Raw genomic sequence first — 20871 nt, 5'->3', positions numbered from 1 at the left:
GTATAGCTCTCATGGCTATGTGTCCTGAGTATGCTCTGATCATTTTGCACATGTTTGAATAATGCATTCCTGGAGTGGCGCATACTATGCCCTCCTCCGTGAACAAGATCATCATGTTCAGTTTTGTCATTAAGTCTCGCCCCAAAATGTTTACCGGGGTCTGCTGTGAATACAACAAAGGTACATTCATTTCGCACTCTCCTACGGGAGTGCGTCTGTAAAGGGAACTCAACTGTGAGCGCCTGTAAAACTCTCAGTATCTATGGCCTCGCCGGACAAGGAAAACTTCCCTTCCCGTATGCATGAGCGTGTTGCACCCGTGTCAACTAGGAAGAAATATTCTTTACCCCCTATGACGACATTCACCCTAGGTTCCCTGTTAGGGTCTGGTGTCACTGATAGGATAGAGCACATCAGTGTTCCCAGTGAGTTGTCCTAGTTCATATACAAGTTCGGCCCACTGTATACTTGTGGATTTTCTCCATTCCCAGGGTTGCCTCCCCTTCCAGAGTTTGTGCCTTGGAAAGGTTTCGGAGATGCCTGTGGGGATTGCCCTTGTGGCAAATTTCCCATGCTCTGCGGTTGAACCCCTTGTTGCGCACCTTTCTGCACCCCTGGCGCTTGCTGCTGCACCATGTGATTCTGTGCACCTCCCTGTTTTGAGGCTGCAGGTGGATTTGCCGTGCCTGCTCCCATTCCTTGGCTATTTTGCCACGCGCCTTGACGCCTTGACTTCTACACATGCGCGCCAAATGCCCTGTCATTCCACACAGCCAACATACTGGCAGAGGTCGGACTATTTGTCCATTTGACATATCGGGATTGCCCATTTGCACGTTTTGAAAGCCTCCTTGATTACTTTGGAAACCTCCCTGATTGCTCTGCCATCCTCTTCCTCTAAATCCCCTTCCCCTCGGGTGAAATCCTACATTACCCTGGGTATTCTGTTGTGGATTAGCCATCTGTTGCATGTTTTGTTCGGATGGGTTGGCCAACATGGCTCCTTCAAGAGCATACTTCGATAATTTCTTTTGCACCAGTTTCGCTTCTTCACCTTTTCGAGTTGCCTCCTTTTTTCGATTCTTTTCTTGCAACAGTCTACAGTAATGAGCGATAGTTAACTGTATTTCAGCCCAAGGTTTAGCCTCATATTCTACCAATTTCTTAAGCTGCTTTTGTACCGGCTCTGGTAACCCTTGGCACAGTATGTGATAAAATACAGGTATAGATTTCGTCCAAGATTCATGCGCTTCGAGCACCCACGCGTTTTGGGAATTCTGAATATAAATTAACGGATCTTCTGACTCCTTCATTTTTCAAGTCATTATAGCTCCCATATCTGAAGTGTCTGGGTAAAGCATTTGTAGCGCTTTCCATACTGCTGCACTGCAATTGTTAAATGGCGCTCCTTCGTGCGCAGTGTTAATTGTCGTTACACCAGGGTAGCCTGCCCGTGTCCACACATCGTCTGCTCTCTCACCAAGTATGGCGATAAGGAGATCTTTAATGTCCCCTATAGCCAGCGTGACTCCCGATGTCAGCATTGGAAGCTTGTTTTTCAAGTTCTCTCGATCCATGTGTGGCCATGGAGTATATTGTGGTCTCGCTCTCCCCTTTTCTAGCAGCGGAAATTGGAACACGCAGCCTTCTTTCTCTTCCCTCATATCTCTCCTGTCTATCGCAGGGGTAATATTCCCGCATCGCCGTCTGTCTGGCAATGTCCTCAACCTGTCTACATAGGCGGGTGCTGACACCCCCCCTCTGACCATGGGGTGTTCCTTCATGCCGGTCAGACTGTGTGGCAGACACTGATGCCCTTGGTGGGGACTCGCTAGCTTCTGACCATCGCACCCCTTTATCCCCTAGGAGCCGCTTTCCGCGCCGTCTCCCTTCCTCATTTGTCTAGCACTCTGTCTCCTCTCCGGAGTCAGACATTGATTGCTCCCAATTCATGCAACTCCTTGTATCATCATCGTTTTTACTTATTTCTAATCTATCCAGGGACAGCTTCCTACTCCCACTACTTCGGGTGACATCCTCAGTGTCGTACATCTGAGTGCTTTCCAAGCGCTCGTCTTGCCCCTCTCCTTGGAATGTTTGGTCTAGCCCCATTTCATCATATATTTTATCGATCGTTTCCCCGATGCTTCGGGTGTCAAAGTCATCTTCAATATTCGCCCTAGTTGAGCCTGGTACTGAGTCGTACGCAGGAAAGAATTCTTCAATGTCTTCCCAGTCTACAACTGGATCAGGGTTTATAACTTCCCTCTCCAAATATTCGAGATTGCGTGCCCTCTGTCTGCGCTTGCGTTCAAAATCCTCATCAAATTCTTTGTGTTTCCTCGCCTCTTCTCTGACCTTATCCTCTTCCCTTCTCCTTTCATTTCTACGTTCATCTGTTATTCGAACCTCCTCATCTTTTCATCTCCTTATCCTTTTTTCACGTACCCTTTGCTCTTCTTCCAACCTTTGCTGATTCTGTCTGTATGGGCCATAGGCTGCTTTCTGTTTGCGATTGAGCTGCTTTTCTTGCTCTCCGCGATATAGCTGTTCTCGTCTCAGCCGATCTTTCCTTCTTATCCTTTCGTCTCCTAACTCCTTCTCTTTCTCCCTTCTCTGTGGCTCATCTGACCTCCCTTTAGGTCTCGCATCATCAATTCCTTTCCCATCGAGTTTCAATAATATTTGTCCTCCCATCCATTCATCTTTCGTGAATGCTATCTCATCAGTTCTATCTTCACTTCCTTTCTACTTCTTTCCCTCTCTCTCCTTTTCGAGAGATGCACTTGTCTGTGTCTTATCCTTTTTCTTATCATTGTGCCTCCCCTTGTCCCTTGGGACTTCAGAGGTAAGATTCTTGTTTTGTTCCTTCCCCTTAATTTCGTCACTAGTATATGTAGGTGACTCATATGCGGGGTTGCTATACCCCGTGGCTGCCTTGAGCTCCATTAACGGGTAGAGTCCCTCGGGCTTACTTCCCTCGGCTTCTTTCTCAGGTGGGGCAGGTGGCGCGGTAGGCATCTCACCCCCCTCCGTGCATACATTGAATATCCAATCTGCGGGTGGCTCTTCCTCCTTTGGCTGTTCAAACATTTTCCAAAGCTCTAGAACAGCAAGGGGTTTTTCTAGTTTCTTGCCTGTATATGTGGCATGTAAGTAAGTCGTCATATGTTGCAAGACGGCTTTAGATAACGACCCATTTTGTGGCCATTGCATAAACATCTTGTGGGCGGTACCCTTAACCCACTCGGTGCTGTATTTCTTAATCTTGGGTGCATGTTATTGCAGTTGCTTGCATAAGTGTGCTAATGGAGTAATGTCTTTCATGCTTACATCTGTGCTCTTTTCCTCTTATACAACACTTTTCATTGCTTTCATGTAACTTAAACACTGTAATCAATATGAACACTGCAAGCTCCAATCCAATTTTTCCTGCCAAAACCTCTTTTTCTTTTCCAGTTTTCTCAAAAACATCAATTCATGTGCAATTCCCTCTCAACTATAGAATTGTGTAAAACCCCTAATCAATTCCAAACAACAAGGAGACAACATTTCTTACATGTGACTCATCAAAAGAACATTTACGACAAACATTTAACAGACTAGACAGACACCAGCTGGACACAAATATCTCTGCCTTCTAATTAACACCCCGACATGGAGTTCAAACAAACCCCTTTTATGACGTCTTAAAACGTGGTAGCTATCTAGTCATCCCCTATTATGTGGGGCCCTGAGTTCACGTTTCTTCTGACCGCTATATTAAAGCGCAGGAATAAGGCGTATCCTCTCTCTTTCTCAGGTGTCCGCCCTGGTATCCTCTCTCTTCTCAGGTGTCCTCCCTGGTAATCTCTGTTTTCTCGGATGTCTACCCCGGTAACCTCTGTTTTCTCGGGTGTCTAACCCGGTAACCTCTGTTTTCTCAATTATTCTCGAGTCATTATCCCCTTATATATATACAGTCTTGTCTTCTCTACTTCTGACTATTTTGTTTTACCACCTCCCTCCGTTACCATTTCCCTTACTTGGTCTAATGCCTATGACATTTGCCAAAGCATTCAATTTTAGTTTTACTCACCGTTCGCATTGTTCCTCTCTGGATCCTCGGTATCACCGCCTCTGTTACCGCCTCTTTCAGTCTTTCGCCTCATCCGCTGCCAGTAGGAATGGAAGGGTTATGTTTTTTTAAAACGGGTCCCTTCAGGCCCACTGCAATTTTTGCATCAATTTAAACTCATTGTCCACGGGAAGCTTCACAGTCTACTCAGCCGAATGGCGAAGGACTCGTGATATTGCCGAAGACCTAGAGTTTCTTTGTGTCGACGGTCAATATGGGTCTTATCAATAATCAATGGTCAAAACCATCCTCCCCACTACCAAGTGTACAGGAGGGCAGAGCGACCTCTGACGGGCCCATAGGATCAGAGCGCACCCTCGAGTACTTTAAGACGAGATAGCTGCACATTGAGGTGGATGTGGTGCAGGATTCTCTTACTCCAACACCAATCAAAGAAGGACAACTCAACGGGTTGGCAAAGGGGAGTCAGTTTAATGACAGCTACAAAAAATGGGGAAACATATAAATCAACAGTGACGCGAAGTCCGTCTCGCTGCAACTCCCAAAATCTTCATTCAGACAGCAATAGTTATTGTACAAATTTGTCATCATTGACGTGTAACACTCATAAGTTTGTCATGCAAATCTATTGGCTAAAAAGGTAACTTAAGTATAGGTGCTATATCTGTATATGGTAACGGAGTGTGAGGATTGGATAACTCTTATCAGGTAGGCGTCTACGCCCATCTCTCTACATCACTCGTGCAAGATTTCACTACAAGTACGACATCTCATTGGTTCTACTGGCTATAGGACCCTAGATTATTTGGTCCATTGTAATTGGGTCAGTTACACCCCCAAGCATAAATCTCCACTTTAATTAGCAGCATGCAGAATGGTCACCCAGATGCGGTATGCCCCAAGATTCACCCTGCCTCCCTTCCATCAATCAGTACTTTAGGGCTATGTGTCAATTAGTTGCCTGAGGATGGCCTCAAAACTGTAGCTTATCAGGAAAAGTTATGGCCTCCTCTGGTTTTGGGTGACATCAGACGTTGGTACCTCTTCGCGCCTGGCTGGTCAAGTGTTAGTACACCATGAATCTGCTTCTTTTTCCTTCTATTTGTGCATTGAATTCTTTGTTGGGCTTGCAACCAACCTGGGCCCCCCTTATCTCGACCTTCATGGGGCAGTTCTGTTCTGCTCTTAACTTTCGATTCTCTGAAGTTGCCATCCGTGTGTCTCTCTTGATTTGACCTCGGCTGCTCCAGTGCAAGCTGCTTCTTGCTAAGTTTCGATTCCGGCCTTCCTTCTTGGTTTTGCTTAGAACATGAATCCTGGCTTGCTTGACCCTTAGTAACCTGGGTTAATTCTGCTTTAGTACAAAGTGGCTTTTCACTATATATATTGTGTTTCGTTGAGGTAGCTAATGTGTATTGGCGCATGCCGCTCTATTCTTCTGCTAAGCATTGCAAGCCGCACTGTTTTCTTCGCTTCTTGCGTTACAAGCATATGTACAGTTGTCAACTGGTTGAATATCTCCATCCTGCTTTGCAGTTTAAGTTTCTGTATGTTTCACCATTGTGTCTTCTTATAGTTTCATGATGTCCTTCTTCAAAACGTTGTCGTCTTTGTGTGTCCTCTTTTGGTTGTCATTTTCGTTCATCTGTGCGTCTGTCCGGGCCATTGTGTCGTCACCATTCGTCCTCCAGTAAGGCCTTTTGAGTTTCTTCGGGGACAGTCTGTAAGTAGTCTTCATTTCGTATCAGCTGCTGGTACGGTTGTCTTTGCTGCTTTATTTGCTCCTCATACGTCACATATCTCGGTGTGTACGTTCCTGGTACGTCAATATGGGTGACTGGAGTGCAGGTCATATATGGGACCTCCTCTACACATTGTTTCCTTTAGTCTTGTGACTTTGTTACTGCTTTTAGTAACTTATTAGCGCTTGTGGTAACTTTTATTATTGTACAATGCAGCTTACACTGCAGTACAATGGGGTGCACTATTTGTTTATCCCTAAACTAACACTCAGAGGCTTTTTGGTGACTCTGGGTGTGCTGGGACTTTTCGTTGTAGCCTTAACGCGTTTATTGCGTTTGGCTACTAACTGTGGCTACTGGTCAAACATGACCGTGCCATGAGATTTTTCGCTTGTCTTTTGGCCATTTTGTCTTTTAGTCCTTATAAGGACTTCTAGTGCCAGGGAAAGCAGAAGCTTTTGGCAGGCTACTGGACGGCTGTGTGTGTTTGCTGGCAAGATGTGGGCTGGGACTGTCTGGTCCCGCTTTACAAACTGGTTTCGGTGTGTGTGAGTGGCGTACATGGATGTTCCCGCCAGTGGTCCTGATTGGACCACTGCTGGGGGTGTGTGTGTGTGTGTGGGGTGCTAGTCCTGCTATTGACTAGTGTGAGTTCTGGCTCTTACCTGGCTTTTAGGATAAGCAGAAGACCCCTGCACCTATTCTTCAGAGATCCTGAAGGAACCAAGACTTCAATTCAGCTGTGAGAACTGCAAAGCAACCACTGACCCGTCGGAAAGAGGCTTGGTTACCAACTTCTGTTGCTCTCCTGGTGGAGCCCTGTCTTGCTGAAAATCTTTAACAGCCCTGCAAAGGAGCTGCGACCCTGGCAGTGGAGGGAACATCCATTCCTGATGTCTGCCCGGTACCCTGCGAAGAAGAGCCTTTGGAAATGTCCCGGGACCGTCCTTTGGCTGACCAGCTCAGAGTTTGGGCTACCGTGCTGTCAACATCGCTGTTCCGAGTTTTGAACTGGAACTTTGGAGGCTCCTCGGCATCACCTTCAAGACTGTCCTCTGTGAAATTTCAGCATCCTCGTGGACCCGAGACAGAAGGGAACGTCTGAGCGTGGCAGTTGAGTCCCTTTTGCATTGCCTTGCTGCAGCGACCACCATCTGAATTCGCTTACCTGACCCGAGTCCAGTCCTGAAAGGGGTCCTGCATCGAGTTCTGCTGCATTCTTCATTGGAGAGTCCTTGCACCAGCGAAAGACACCAACCAGAGATCAGCTAGAACCATCAACCCCTGCAAATCGAGGACTGCGACTAATGGCAGGAAAGCAACCGCGGACCCTCTTCCGTCGATAAGCCAGGTCTTGGGAAGATTCAGAGTACGGAGGGTAAGTTACAGTGGTTCTTACCTTCCCCTAAACTCCCATTATAAGTCTATGGGCTAACAATATTGGCTTTGCCATTGCTTGCTCGCGCAATACTTCTGACAGCTGGGTCTACTTCTGTTAGCTGGTTTAACTTGTACTCTGACAATTAGAACTCTTCACTGGATCCCAGAGACCCTACCTGCATTTATTCTTGCCTTACAGAATCTGTGGACCTTTACCTGAGCTATTGCGCAAAAGGCCCCAGACCACTTTGGGCTGCAGATTTTGAGTTAGGAATCATTCTCGATGGACCTATATGTGCATAAAATAAACTTACCTCTCCTTTGCAGGAGTTTGTGATGTATATTATGCCCCCTGATAAGTGAATGTATGTATGTAATTATTTTTCTAGTGTTGTGTGATAACTCTACTTGACAGTAGTCGTTTTTCTATAGTATGTTTGGGCAATAAATAATTGTATTTTTATACATCCTGTCTAAGTGTAAAATGTGATTTCCATTGTGTGACCTCATTGTGGACTGTGGGGTGAAATAGCCTTCAACCCCTAAATCCGGAGTCAGTATGAGGGCTCCCCAAAATTAAAGGCCTGTTGTGAATTAACATGGAAATAAGGCCTTGCAATTTTAAAGCGAAAAGGAGCAAATTTAGGCTTCAAAACTTGGAGATGCCTAAAAAATTGTCATTGCCCTACCTAAGGGAAAGACACGAGAGAAAATGTGTAAAAAGTCTGAGAAAGCTGGGGCCATCTTGTCAGAAACGGCAGCATCCAGCATGTAAATAAAAATGCCCAGATTATGTGCAAGCCTGCACAGCAGAATGGAGCTTTAACTGTGACAGGAATCATTGCATATAAAATCTGTGTTTCCCTTTATTAAAGAAATGCTCTTCAAAATGTGTGCAAAAGTGTAATAAGGGCACTGTAAGTTTTGTCCATCATGAGCCCATCACAAGAAGACTCAATAATTCGCAGAATCTACTTGGAGATTTTGAATTTCAGCAGAGTGAAAGCCATTCACGGCTGGAATTGACAAAGGTCATTTCAATTATGCCTTAAAGGGATAGTTTGAACTTTCACATGTACAGCTAAAGTCTTTAAATATATATGATGTTTCCCTTCTGTAATCACTGTTTGCAGGTAACCACTCTGCGACGGTTTTACATCTATGAGTCGATTTAAATGTAAAATGCTTGCAGCCAAGGTAGGCCAAAATCCTAGTTTCATTTCTTTGCTGTAGGTTCCCCAAGTCCGGAACTAGATTCCAAGCTCCGTTGTAAGGGGGACGAGTTAAGGAATTCTGCTGCACCCCAGGTTTTATTAGTAAAACCACTTAGTCCGTCATAAAAACTGGCCATCAGCCCTTGAAGCTTTGGGCTAATCTAAACAAAAGCCTCCCTATTGACGTCGGAGCCAAAACCAGATCCCTTCCAAGGGTGGGGGTCAGAGTCCAGAGTCGTTTCATAACCATTACACAGAATAGGAGATATGCTGTTTAGGGAATAACTCTGAAAATATGAATCCTACACTATTCATGTTTGGATTTCTGAAAAGCAGTCCGGAAGCTGCTTCTGGCGAGCCAAAAATAATTTTTGTGATCCCAACACACCACAAGTTACGAGGACAAACTTGGTTGTGATCTCTGTATACATTTGAGAATCATGAAAATTAGAATATGTAAAATGTCATCCATATTCTGCCCACCAAGTGTCTGATTTTCAATAATATAGTTCTGGCGTAAGCAAGAAAATACTGTAGCTTCACACTAGTAGGTCACACAGACATCAAATAAGGTTTAGGCGATTCCCTGAAACATATAGTGTTAATAAATGCTGGCACACTTGTAATAATATGATGAGAAAGGGCATTGATCATACAGTGAGATTTTCATGTGTAAACACCAGACCCAGCCCCCTGTTCCAGTTAGATGATTGATGGAGTATCCTCCCTTGGCCTCCCAGAGACACTCCTGTTTTCTCTGGACCTATTGGCCCACAGATGTGAGGGGACCCTTTAACATTGCCCTATCAATGTTGCAAGAACTACGACACATCTATGATGTCATTTACCTTATAAATAAGTCACTCCGCCTCAAATCAAGACTCTCCCTACCATTTCTTGAGGTGTGCAGCTGACCAGATTTGGAACCATCCTTGCAGAGATGGGCCCAAGTCTTGGAGTGAAGCCTGGAGCTGGAGTGGAACCTTTTTGGAGGACAGAGAGAGGCCTTGACTGACCCCTTGATTGTCCCAGCAGTGAGGCTCTGGTGCTCCCTTGATGTCTATCAAGCCCTCCTCTGTATGTATATACATCCCCAGCAATAGATTAAATAAACCATATAGCCTTCAGCATTGCCATAGAGATTCCCCCATGGAAAAATCCCCTATCTTCTTCGTTGGTGTAATTCAGTCATTTTCCTATTGAAAAATATTTCACTTGCCTGTGCATTGTAGCAATTGTTTCCATTGAAAATCTGTTGTTTGTCTGTGCATTTCTGTCCTTTCCCATTGAACAATCTCCAGTTGCTTGTGTAGATCACTAGTATATTTTTTTTCAGTAAATCAGTTAATTCCCACATTTATTTCACATGATTGGAATGGTTGGCATTCAAAACTAACTATTCCTTCCCAGTGACTTGTGAGTCATTATAGTCTTAAAGTGTTTCCCCAAAAAATCAAATTCATTGCAAGATAAAAACAAATTTGTCTGTGTGTTAAATGGTGTTTTCTAAAATTAATTTCTATTTGCATCTGTCATTTTACACCCAAATCGCTTTTCCTATTGTGAGTAATCCCTTTGCCCAGAGCCTTCTTGTTATGTGCCTCTGTCATTTTAACTGAAACCCGATTTTCCTATGTGAGTACCCCATTGCTTAAAGCATGTCTGTCATTTGCATTTTTGTTTCCCTGGAATATTTGCTTAACCTGTCTCAAACCATTTTTCCTAGTCTATCCCCCTTCCCCTACTATATTTTGATAGCGGATTTACAATTGCATTACCTTTTAATTTGCTCATATGTTGCATGTGCTAAAATCGAGTTTCCTATTGTGTGCTAGCCAGTCTGTTATGAAGCCCTATTTGTCTTCTAGTTCAAGCAGCACGAGGTGCTGGTGCGTGTGCTGTTGCATAGCATTTCTCCTAACTAAGTACAAACCCATTTTACCTGGTGCAGAGAAACGAATTGTCCCATTCATTGCTGTTCCCGTATTGTTTCTGAAAACCCCATTAAAAATCTGATTTTAACCTGGTGTTCCCAGACCTTGCCACTGCCTTCCATTCCAAGCTGACAACCTTAGTGGAGGTCTAAGGGGGTGTGGGTTGCTGGAACCCAACATCTTTTGTGTGCGCATGCACTTTCCTGTGGGTTGCATTCATTTTCTTGGTGTCTTGAACTATTGATTGTAGTGATGAAATCCATTAAGTAAATCCGTGTGCCATCCATGTTTGAGTTGTCTTAGTGTGCCATTTGACTAAGAATACTTTGAAGTTTGTGTTGCCGCCCCCTGTGTCCATTGTAACTGTTATAAAATGTTTCCATTAAATCATGAATTAATAAATATTCATTGATAACACAGCAGCCTGGTTCCTGGTCTATTGTGATACAGGGTGCTGGTGGAGATTGGGTGCAAGACTGGTTGGAGGCCTCCCTAAAACAAAGTGATATTGTAAAAATAAAAATCAGTTTTTGTGCACCACATTCATTGCAACAGAAAGAAAATCCTGACTTGCTTGGGCTGCATAATACATCGTGACAGGACCCGTCTACAAACTCACCACCTCTGACGAATTTAGCCTAGTCCGTCTGTCACTGCTACCTGAACTGGTTTGGCTACAGCTCCCCAGAGTTGTCCCTGTCACAATATAGGTTGGCCTTCAATACATCTGTCTACCAGGACAGAGTACAGAAAATCAGTCCGAACGGCAATCAGTTTTTTTTAACAGAGATTGGGCTTTCGCAATACACATAGAGCCCATCTCCTAGGAACACAAAAAATTGAAACTATACGCGCCCGGAAAGAAGCGCTGGGATGCAAATAGCTATCACCCCCGCTACAGGGATTGTACTGTGCCAGTAAAGGTGCTGAGCCCTTGCCAAGGTCTTTGCTTCAATAGTCTCAGGCTAGCAAGCTGGGAGGCCGGTAATAGCCCATTAGGCCCCCACGCAGGTGTGATAACCATTAAGGGTATGTGGTTTATTGTTGTAAGGCCCCTTGGGGTCACTGCAAAAGTAAAAAATGATGCAGTTACTCCGAATACCAAATCCGGTGCTCCAAATCCTGGAGGCGTCTCCGGGCCTGAATCTGCTCAATAAGAGGTCATTTGCACATAGAAAGTAATGGGAGAGATCCACCATCTTCTGAGTGTCTGAGTAGAATATGACCTTTGATTGACTGAGCAGAGCAAACTAATGATGCTGGCATAGCTCCCAATGTTAAACATATGTCAAATGTTCATAACAGGACAAAGTAGACAATTTCGTGGTTGGACAACTCGACTTGCCAAAATCTGTAAACATCAAAGTGGACTTGGCTAGAGGAAAGAGGAAATGTTGAAGCTGTGGGATATTGCAGCTGTGCTATTCGGAGTCAGTGTGATTCCAGTACTGAGATATGTATAAAGACCTTCTACTAGAATTAGTATCTTGTGTTACTCTGTTTCTGTATTTAAATTAGGTATGATATGACACTAATAAGAAAAATAACTATTTAGTGTAATTGTCTTTTATATACTCTTACGTCCCATCCCCTTTCCATACTGCATGGGCGTTCCTTCCTACGGACGGGAGACAGAACCTTTTTCACCAGAAAAAAAATCTTCTTCCCCTTTAAATTTAAAGGCGCACAGGTGTGCGGCCTTGGGAGCATGCCCTGCCCTGACTCTGCCCTCCAGCGCCACACCTCAGACCTCTTTTCTGCATCATCTCCCCACGCCCTTTGCCTCCGCTGCCTTGGCCCCGACCACGGGTGGGAAGGTTGTACCGCGTATGATGCGCTCTCCTCATGTGCCCTGAAGAATAGACTGGCTAGGTGGAGGGAGCTCTTCAAGAGGTCACCTCCAGGACCTGAAGCAAAGGCCTTCCACAAATGACTTGCAGGTCTGGCTGAATACCTGGGGCTTCCTCAGCCCAAAGATGAACAACCAGAGGCAGAGGTGCTCGCCAAGGTCCTCACTCTACGCCCCTCGGCTAGGATGGGGATTCCGATGCAGAAGGCCATTGTCGCCTTGTCTAAAACCCGCAGTGGCTCAACCCCACTCAGTCCAGGCGGTCAATCGACCCCTGAACGCCAAGTACAGGCAAATGGAGGGGGATACACTCTTGCTGTCGGCCCACCTTCAACCACACTCTTCGGTGATTGCTGCAGCATCACTCTACTCAAAGCCTCAGTCATCCTCGGCTACATCGTCCTCAGCGCTGCTAGGCAAGGAGGAGAAGATCTTGGAGACGTATGGGAAGAAGCTTTATTCCAACGTTTTGCTGCATCTTCGGCAAGCCAACGCAGATGCCATGCTGGCAGCCATTAACCAGAGACTTTGGCGGGAAATAGCCGACTTCCTTCCAGAACTTCCGGCGCAGAGCCAGTCACGCTTCAAGGCGGGACTGGTGGAGGCTAAAACGGTGGTGCAAGACATCATGGAATCCACCGTGGCCCACATCGACACCTCTTGCCGGGCCATATGCATCGCCACGGACATGAGAAGGAAAACAGTTTGCAATCTGCAAAGTCTTTATCTATCCTTACGAAGGCCAGGCCCAAGGCGTACACCCAGTCACATCAACGCTCCGACAAGGGGCGGACGTTTGGAGGGTTCCGCGGCTTCCAAGAATGGAGGTCCAGGCAGCCTGACCATTCACTGATTTTAACACCAGCGCAAACCATAAAAAGGGGGGAAGTAAAGGCTTTTTCCAGCAAAAGACTCCGAGGGAAAGAAGGCATGACGCGCCGCTTCAGGTCCACGTGTCTCCAGTGGGGGGCAGGCTTGTCTTTCAAGCACAGTTCTGGCGTCAGTATTTTGCGGACCCCTGGATCCTCTCTGTAGTATCCACGGGGTACCGCCTACCGATCCCTTCCTTTCCTCCCTCCTCCCCTCCACTCCCACAGAATGGGGCAGCAACTCTGTTGGCAGAGATTCAGTCGCTCGTTTAGAGCCAGGCAGTGGAAGATGTCCCAGCCTCCCAGCGAGGATTGGGATTCTATTCCAGGATTTTCACCATACAAAAGAAGAACCAGGCTGGCCTGATAGTTGTGTTGGGACTTTCCACCCTCAACCTCTCCATCCCTCTTCAAAAAGTCAAGATGGTTACGCCAGCACTCATAGCGGAGACATTGTGCTGGATGTGCTCCCTGGATCCGAAGGACTCATATCTACACGTCCCGATTTGGCAGCCACATCGTTCCTTCCTACGGTTCAGGATCATTGGCTGCCATTTCCAATACAAGGTGCTCTCCTTCAGCCTCAACTCGGCTCCCAGGGTGTTTACCAGACTCATGAATGCAAAGGCAGCCCTCCTCAGGGCCCAGAGCCACCACATCTACCCATACCTCGATGACTGGCTTGTCAGGGCTACTTCACTGGAGGTGGTGCACCACACTTCCTCCACTCTTATGAGCACACTACACAACCTGGGATTTACGCTCAACCTCAGGAAATCTCAGCGGCAACCCATGCAGAGACTGATTTTCTTGGGCCTCATCTGCGACATGTGCTCTGAGAGAGTTTTCCCCTCGGAGGACAAGATCACGGCCATCAAAAGGGCCACGACTCACCTCCTCACCCAAGAGGTGACATCGGCCTGGTGGTACCAACACTTATTGGGACTCATGGCGGTGGTCCTGCTGGCCGCCCACCACACGAGTTTTAGGATGAGGAGATTACAGCTGCACTTCACAGCCTCATGGAATGAGAAGCAGGGCTCCCAAGCGGAGCTGGTCAGAAATCTTCATTTCTCTCCACTCAGACATCAAATGCTTGTCCAGGGAATGCAATCTGCGGACGGGCAAGCACTTGCGGCAGCCAGCCCGCAGGTCACCATCACTACGGACTCCCCTCTCGAGGGCTGGGGGCCCACTCTGGACAGCCACAGCCTACAGAAACTCAGAGGAGGATGTCTTCTCCTCTTTCAACCCAATAGTCGGGAGTCATTTGACGGGCCTCGCCAGACTTTACCCGCCCATTAAGAAACCACACCTCGTGTGGGACCTAAATGTAGTGTTGGGCACCTTGGTGGCGCATAAGCCGTTTGAGCCAATGGTGTTTGCGGGCATCAGGCTGGTCAGCATTAAGACAGCCCTGCTAGTGGGCCTCACTTTGGCTCGCAGATTCGGCAAAATCCAGGCTTCAGAGCCATATACTACTTTACACAAGGATAAGTTCGTTCAGCTGACACACCCAGCGTTCCTACCAAAGGTACCCTCTGCTTTCCATCTAAACGAGGACATAATCCTAGCTGCGTTCTTTGCTGAGCTGAAGGACGAGGCTCAGAGGGTCCTGCACTGTCTGGATGTCAGGCGCGCTCTAAAATTCTACTTGGACAGGACCAAGGGCTTCCGCAAGTCGGACGCACTGTCACTTTTGGTGGGTCAAGGCCCGGGTATCGGGCATCCAAGGCCTCTATAGCACGGTGGATGGCCTCGGCCATCAAAGACACCTATGAGGGGGAGCACAAGACACTTCCAGCTAACATGCACGCCCATGTGGTCAGAGCCAAGGTCATGCCATTGCATTCCAATGGCAGGTCTCGTGGCAGGTCATAAGCAGGGCCACCTGGGCCACCCCTTCGGCTTTCTGCAAGCATTACTTTTCGGACACCGGCTCTAGATCAGACGCGGCTTTCAGACAGGCGGTTCTATGAAACCTATTTGCTTAAGGAGGGTCTCCTCTCCACCCTAGGGCTACATTCAGTTGTAATCACCCATGCAGTATGGAGGAAAGGGGGCGGGACGTAAGAGTAATTATAGGTTACTGAACTGCAGTCCCCTTTCCTCTATATGTCCCACCATCCTCCCCCCTAATAAAACTGGTGCCATTAGACAATGTTAATATATTGTCGACGCGTCTATGGGGACTGAGGTGTGGCGCCGGAGGGCGGAGTCAGGGCAGCGCATGCTACCAGGGCCGCACCCCTGCGCGCCTCTAAATTTAAAGCGAAAGAAGGTTTTTTCTGGTGAAAAAGGTCTGTCTCCCGTCTCTAGGTAGGGATGCACATGCAATATGGAGCAAAGGGGACTAACGACTAGTCACTACGGTGAGTAACTTATAATTTTTTAGCCCTACGTCTGGTGTGGGTTCATAAGATGGAACAAACATATTAATCACCATTACGAGATAGGGGCCATCAAGGTGGTATTCTGATAAGACATGAAGTATGCGTTATAGCATTCAAACGTACATGTATATGTTCAAGTAACACTTAACTTGATCTTGACATGAATTCATCCTTGTTGGTTGATCTGATGGCAGGATACAAGGATACATGGATGACGTTTCTGTTTTGATTTGTATAGCTGTGATTTTATAACTATTGTGTTATGATGTAATTGATGAATTTTAACTTGATTGATTTAAGTTTTGTAATGAATATTTGAAAAGTTGAGTAACATCAGCTAAATCAATACAAATAAAAATATTTATCACTTGTCCGATCAAACCTGTTTTTATACAATATTATGAAAATTGCATGCAAAAAGAGAAATTGATCATATACAACTGACAAATAATATTGTGATGAAAGAATGTTTCTCAGAATAATTAATGAAGTCTCTTATCATTGTTATATCATATACGCTTTAAATATAGAAGCAGGGTAGCACTGGGTAGAAACACAGGTGGGTAGCTGACGGAGCACTGTCGCCCAGTTTTTGGTTTGCTCATTGCAGTGCTCATGGTTTTCTGTTGCTCCTGCCTCTTAATGACTGATCAGTACACAGATGAGCAGCAATGCTTCTTCGAAGAACAGGGGCGCATTGAGACCTGCAACTGAGCAGCACCCAGCAAGGTGAAGGAAGGGAGCACCAATCCGTCATTTGCTTCTGTTTTCTTGAAGTACGGTATCCACAGACTCTGGAAGATCTTTGTCATTGGATTTGTCTTGGCAAGATATAGCAGCAACTGAGCTTTTCCAGGTTTTCTTTGATTTGGCATCTTCTCGTGCTATTAGAGTAGTTTGCAGGCTTGGCCCTATTGATGGATTTGTAACTCACTAGCGTTATTCAGGGTTGAGTATATATATTGGGGGCCACCACCTCACTGGAGATTATCTGTACCCTTCTTATTTCCTTTTTTAAGCAATAATAGGGGGCAACTATATAGGCCCTGATTCACAGAGTGTTTCCAATGGGGTTTTACAATTATAAAATGCTTCTGTGAATTAGGCCCTATAATTAGGCCCATAGTCTTTTTGGGGTATCCAGAGACTATCAGTTTTTCAGAGTGATATTAACTCAGACAAGCAATCTAAAATGCAATGGCTAGAGAATTTTGATACAGACCTTCTGTTCTACTAAAATATCATGCGTTATTTGAGGGGCCAAAAAGGCATATATTTTATGTAAATAGGATTCAGTGTGTATGGAACCTTTTGTTAACATGCTATCTGGGGATCCTGGAGGGTTGTTTGTATTTTCACTGTATCAGTTCTAGGATTTTCAGGCTACTTCACCCATTTCTGGCTGTTGACTTTTTTTCTGTTCTTTCCATATGTTGTTCTCCCCTGCAGGTAGTGTGTGGCTCAAAATACCTTGTACAAGGCGAGAGTGCCTGTGATCATGTGGACTTGCTCGTCTCCTCGCGTTACTGGCCCCCGGTTTACATGGTGGATATTGCCACTCAGGTGGCTCTCTGTGCTGACACTTGCTACCCTGACTTGATGACCCTGATGTGGGGAAAGGACCAGGGCTGTTTCTCTGACCCTTCTGAGCCGCCAAAGGTAAGTGGGTCCTAGTGTCAACCCATAGGGCTGTTGAGAGTTGACTTGTCTGTTAGACCAGTGATAGTCTTTTCTTATTATGCCTGAGTGTTCTTACAAACAGAAATATAAAAGACAAAGGGGGTCATTTTACAAATAAATGTAGTTGCTTGTAGCGGACTGCCAACTATAGCAGTTACATGCTTTGGTTCCCCTGCATGCAATTTCAAACATTTGCAAAGTGGCCTGTAGAAGTGAAGAGTAAAATCAGACGAAATCACCTTTACTCTTCACTTTTACTCTCCATTTTGTTAAAAATATAAATGCCACCTACAAATTATGCTTGGTAGATAGCATTTTCAAATGGATTTTTATAGAATCTGGTTGCATTAGCAGGTGATAAAACAAATTGGAATCTGTTTGTTTTGCACTTGCATGAAACACTCATGCTGGCATAAAACAAACTGTACTTTAAAGATGGAGAAGGAAAGCACAACAGAGATGTTAAATTCTCTTCATGCCCCTTCTCTGCCTTGAAAGAAATAGAAAATGGACTGAAGCAGTACATGAAGGTATAAAAACATTACTACTTGCTTTTGCTACTTCCATTACTGCATCACTCATTATAAAATGGCCCCTAACATGATTTATAGAAATGTATTTGAAAATGTTTCTATTTCTACCTGTCTAAAACAAATTGATTTTGTGTGTGTCCGCTTTGAGCAGCTTTTGCCCACTTGGCAAACTGCTACCTCTTGGAAAAGGAGAGAAGGGTGCTTTTCTTAGCAGTAAATGGCATGAATAATCCAGATGTGATTTGACTTTGATTTGTAATGCGTATATTACAGAGGAACCAATCAGAGATTTCATCTGGGCACAGATGTTAATGAAAACATAATAAGGAGAAGAGGAGGACCCAAATCTTCAGGGTTAAGGAATTATTGGAAGAGATATGTTTTGAACTTCTTCCTGAATAGGGGTAGGGAGTTTATTTTCCAAAGATCGGCACGCAGCGGATTCCAGGCTCGAGTACTGCAGATGGTGTCTCTGTGTGCACAAATCTAGAGGAAGAAGGTTTGACCAGCAGAACGGGGCAAGCGAGTTGGACAGTGGAGAGAAAGTTTTGAGGCAAGGTAACTGAGAGCAGTTCCATAAAGCACTTAAACGTCAAACAGAGGATCTTAAAAAGGATCCTCTGTTGGACTGGCAGCCAGTGAAAGTTCCTATGAAATGGAGATATTACACAGATCTGGGAAGGCTGTGGAGGAGTCTGGTGGCAGCGTTCTCAGCGACCTGGTGACAGTGTATCTGGCCAGTCGGAATCCCCATAAAAAGGCCATTACAATAATCTAATTTAGAGACTTTGCAAACATCCCATATAATATCCCCAAGGCCTTCTTTAAAACATTGGACTCCTTGTGCAGGGAATTTTTGTGGCAGGCAGGTAGATGCAGGCTTGTGTTGGCCACACTACAGAGACCATATGAGGAGGAAGGTATTAGAGTCCCGTACTTCGAGCTGTACTATTTGGCGTGGCAGCTCCAATTCGTGGTTGACTGGCTGGTGGATGAACCCACTTCAGATATCATGCTCCTACAATCAGCCGTGCCAGGTTTCTTCTTGAAAGAGTTACTGTGGTGCAATCAGTCAATACTTTAACGCCAAACTTATTTAGTGTCACTGGGGATTCAGCTGTGGGATAGGGCACTAGAGCTCATACAAATGAAGGACCCTTTCTCTGTACAGATCCCCTTGGCTGTTCTGGCACCTGCGTCATCTCAGGTACATCGGGTTATCAGGACACACTGGGAACCCAAGGACATTGCCACGATAAGAGATCTGCTTACTGGCACATCCTTTACTCCCTTTTGGAATTGGCGAATGCCACAGGACTCCACATTGGTCAGTACCTGTTACATTGCACATTAAAAAACCTGATAACACGCAGACGGCCAACGTACATGAAATGGCAGAGGCGCTTGCCCCAGTAGACACTATGTATGATATAGTCAAGGGCCCACACACGATTTCCAGAATATATGTGTTTCTCCTATAGAGTGCCCAGCACGGTTATAAGGTTCCGGTGGGAGGAGGACCTGAGGATGACGTTCTCGGACGCACACTGGGCTCAGATACTGTGGTACCACAAGACAGTGTCCAGGAACTCGAGGCATCAATTGATACAATTATATGTAACACACAGAGCATACCTGACCCCCCTTAAGATCTCTAAATTCCCTGGGGCCGCGTAGCAACATTGTCCTAGATGTGATGCCAGAGACATGGATATGCTGCATATGTTCTGGTCTTGTCACAAGTTATCCCAGTACTGGGGTGCTATAGCAGGAAGAATGGGCGAGAGAGACCTTATGATAAGACTGATTTCGCCCGAGGCCTGCTTGATTGGCTGCTTCACACGCCCGAAACAGGTACCCTACCTATCTAAAATGAAAGACTTGGTGTTCATACTGGCCAAGCAGTGAATAGCAATGGCGTGGAAGCCCCTGCAATGCCCTCGCCTTGGTGGCGAAACCTAAACAAATGGTCACAGGCTGAGACGGCGGCTTGGCTGAAAGCAGCACGTGTGGGCCCCTCTGACACTAATATGGAGCTCACATCATGGAACACATTAAAACAAACACTGTTCACATGGACCGCTCCGGAGCTGGAGTCGGGTTTGGAAGCCTCTGCAAATGCGTAATTTAAGTTTGTGGTAGCAGTAAGACACTGATAGCAACATGGGGGTGGGAAGTTGTGGGCGGAGTAGGCGGAGGGTGGTGTGGTTCATGTTTATGGTGTGAGGTTGCCTGACTGGTTACTGATTTGGTAATTGCTATGCATATGTACTTATGAAGTTATACGTAGAATATGTGTGTACAAAAATTAATAAAGCCTGTTTACAACAACAAAAAAATCTAATCTAGAGTTAAACTGGGTCTTGACAACAGCCGGACGATCAGATTCTGCGATTAGGGGCAGGACAGGCCTCAAAGGTTTGGGTTGATATTAAATTGATTTAACAACTTCGCCGACATGTAGGTTGTAGTTTAAGTTTAGCTCCCAAATGACTTCAAAAAGAGTTGGGCAAGAAGCACACAAATGAATTTCGGCCAATCGTTTTTTTGGAGCCAAGCACAATAATCTCTGTCTTGGAGGGATTGAGTTGCAGCCTGTTCTCCAACATCCTGCTTTTTATATTTTAAGCGCAGGCTAGCACTCGACTAATAGCTTTCGGTGGTTTCTTAAGCCTCACATAAATGTGTGTGTCGTCAGCGTAAGAGTGGTAGCTTAAGTTGAATGAGCTGAGAATCAATGTTCAGTCGAATGGAATAGAGTTTCTTCCTATAAGTTTAATTGAATTTGTTAGTCAATTTGAGCGACGGGGGTAGACTGAGTGAAGTGCATGCAGGAGTAGCTAGCTTTTTTATAACTGCAAAAGGTTATTTTGGTCTGTTGTCGGCAAGGTCAATCTGGTTCTGAAGAGACTGAGATTTAGCTGAAAGAATACCTCTTTTATATAAATGCACTGCTGCTTTTGCAGCCTTATAATTATTAGGATCTCTGGACTTGAGCCAGCTCTTTTCTTTCTTGTGATATTCTTCAGGATCCTTAATGATTTGCAGTACCTGGCTTTATTTTTAGATTTTTAAATGATTGTGTGACAAATTCCACGATGTCACTGGTTCCGAAGGGGGATCCCCTTCCAATGAGGCCAGGGTGGTGAGGCTGCTACCCGATAGTCCCCCTGCAGGTGGTACTCAGTGGGTGGTTATC

General features: G+C 45.6%; 1 protein-coding gene across 3 annotated transcripts in view; it reads left to right on the top strand.

Moving 5' to 3' along the window:
• HMGXB3 (HMG-box containing 3) overlaps positions 1-20871 on the top strand; it is a 1885602-nt gene that overhangs the window by 1838162 nt on the left and 26569 nt on the right. For all 3 annotated transcript variants that reach the window (XM_069654075.1, XM_069654073.1, XM_069654076.1), the window contains one exon: positions 16909-17118. In XM_069654075.1, the coding sequence (XP_069510176.1) occupies positions 16909-17118 (210 nt within the window). The remainder of the gene's footprint in view (positions 1-16908; positions 17119-20871) is intronic.

Source organism: Ambystoma mexicanum, chromosome 3q (assembly GCF_040938575.1).
Source record: "Ambystoma mexicanum isolate Mex_15411 chromosome 3q, UKY_AmexF1_1, whole genome shotgun sequence".
NCBI classification, from domain to species: Eukaryota; Metazoa; Chordata; class Amphibia; order Caudata; family Ambystomatidae; genus Ambystoma; species Ambystoma mexicanum.
Note: the sequence above shows the minus strand (reverse complement) of the source record. Positions and strands in the feature narration are given on the sequence as shown.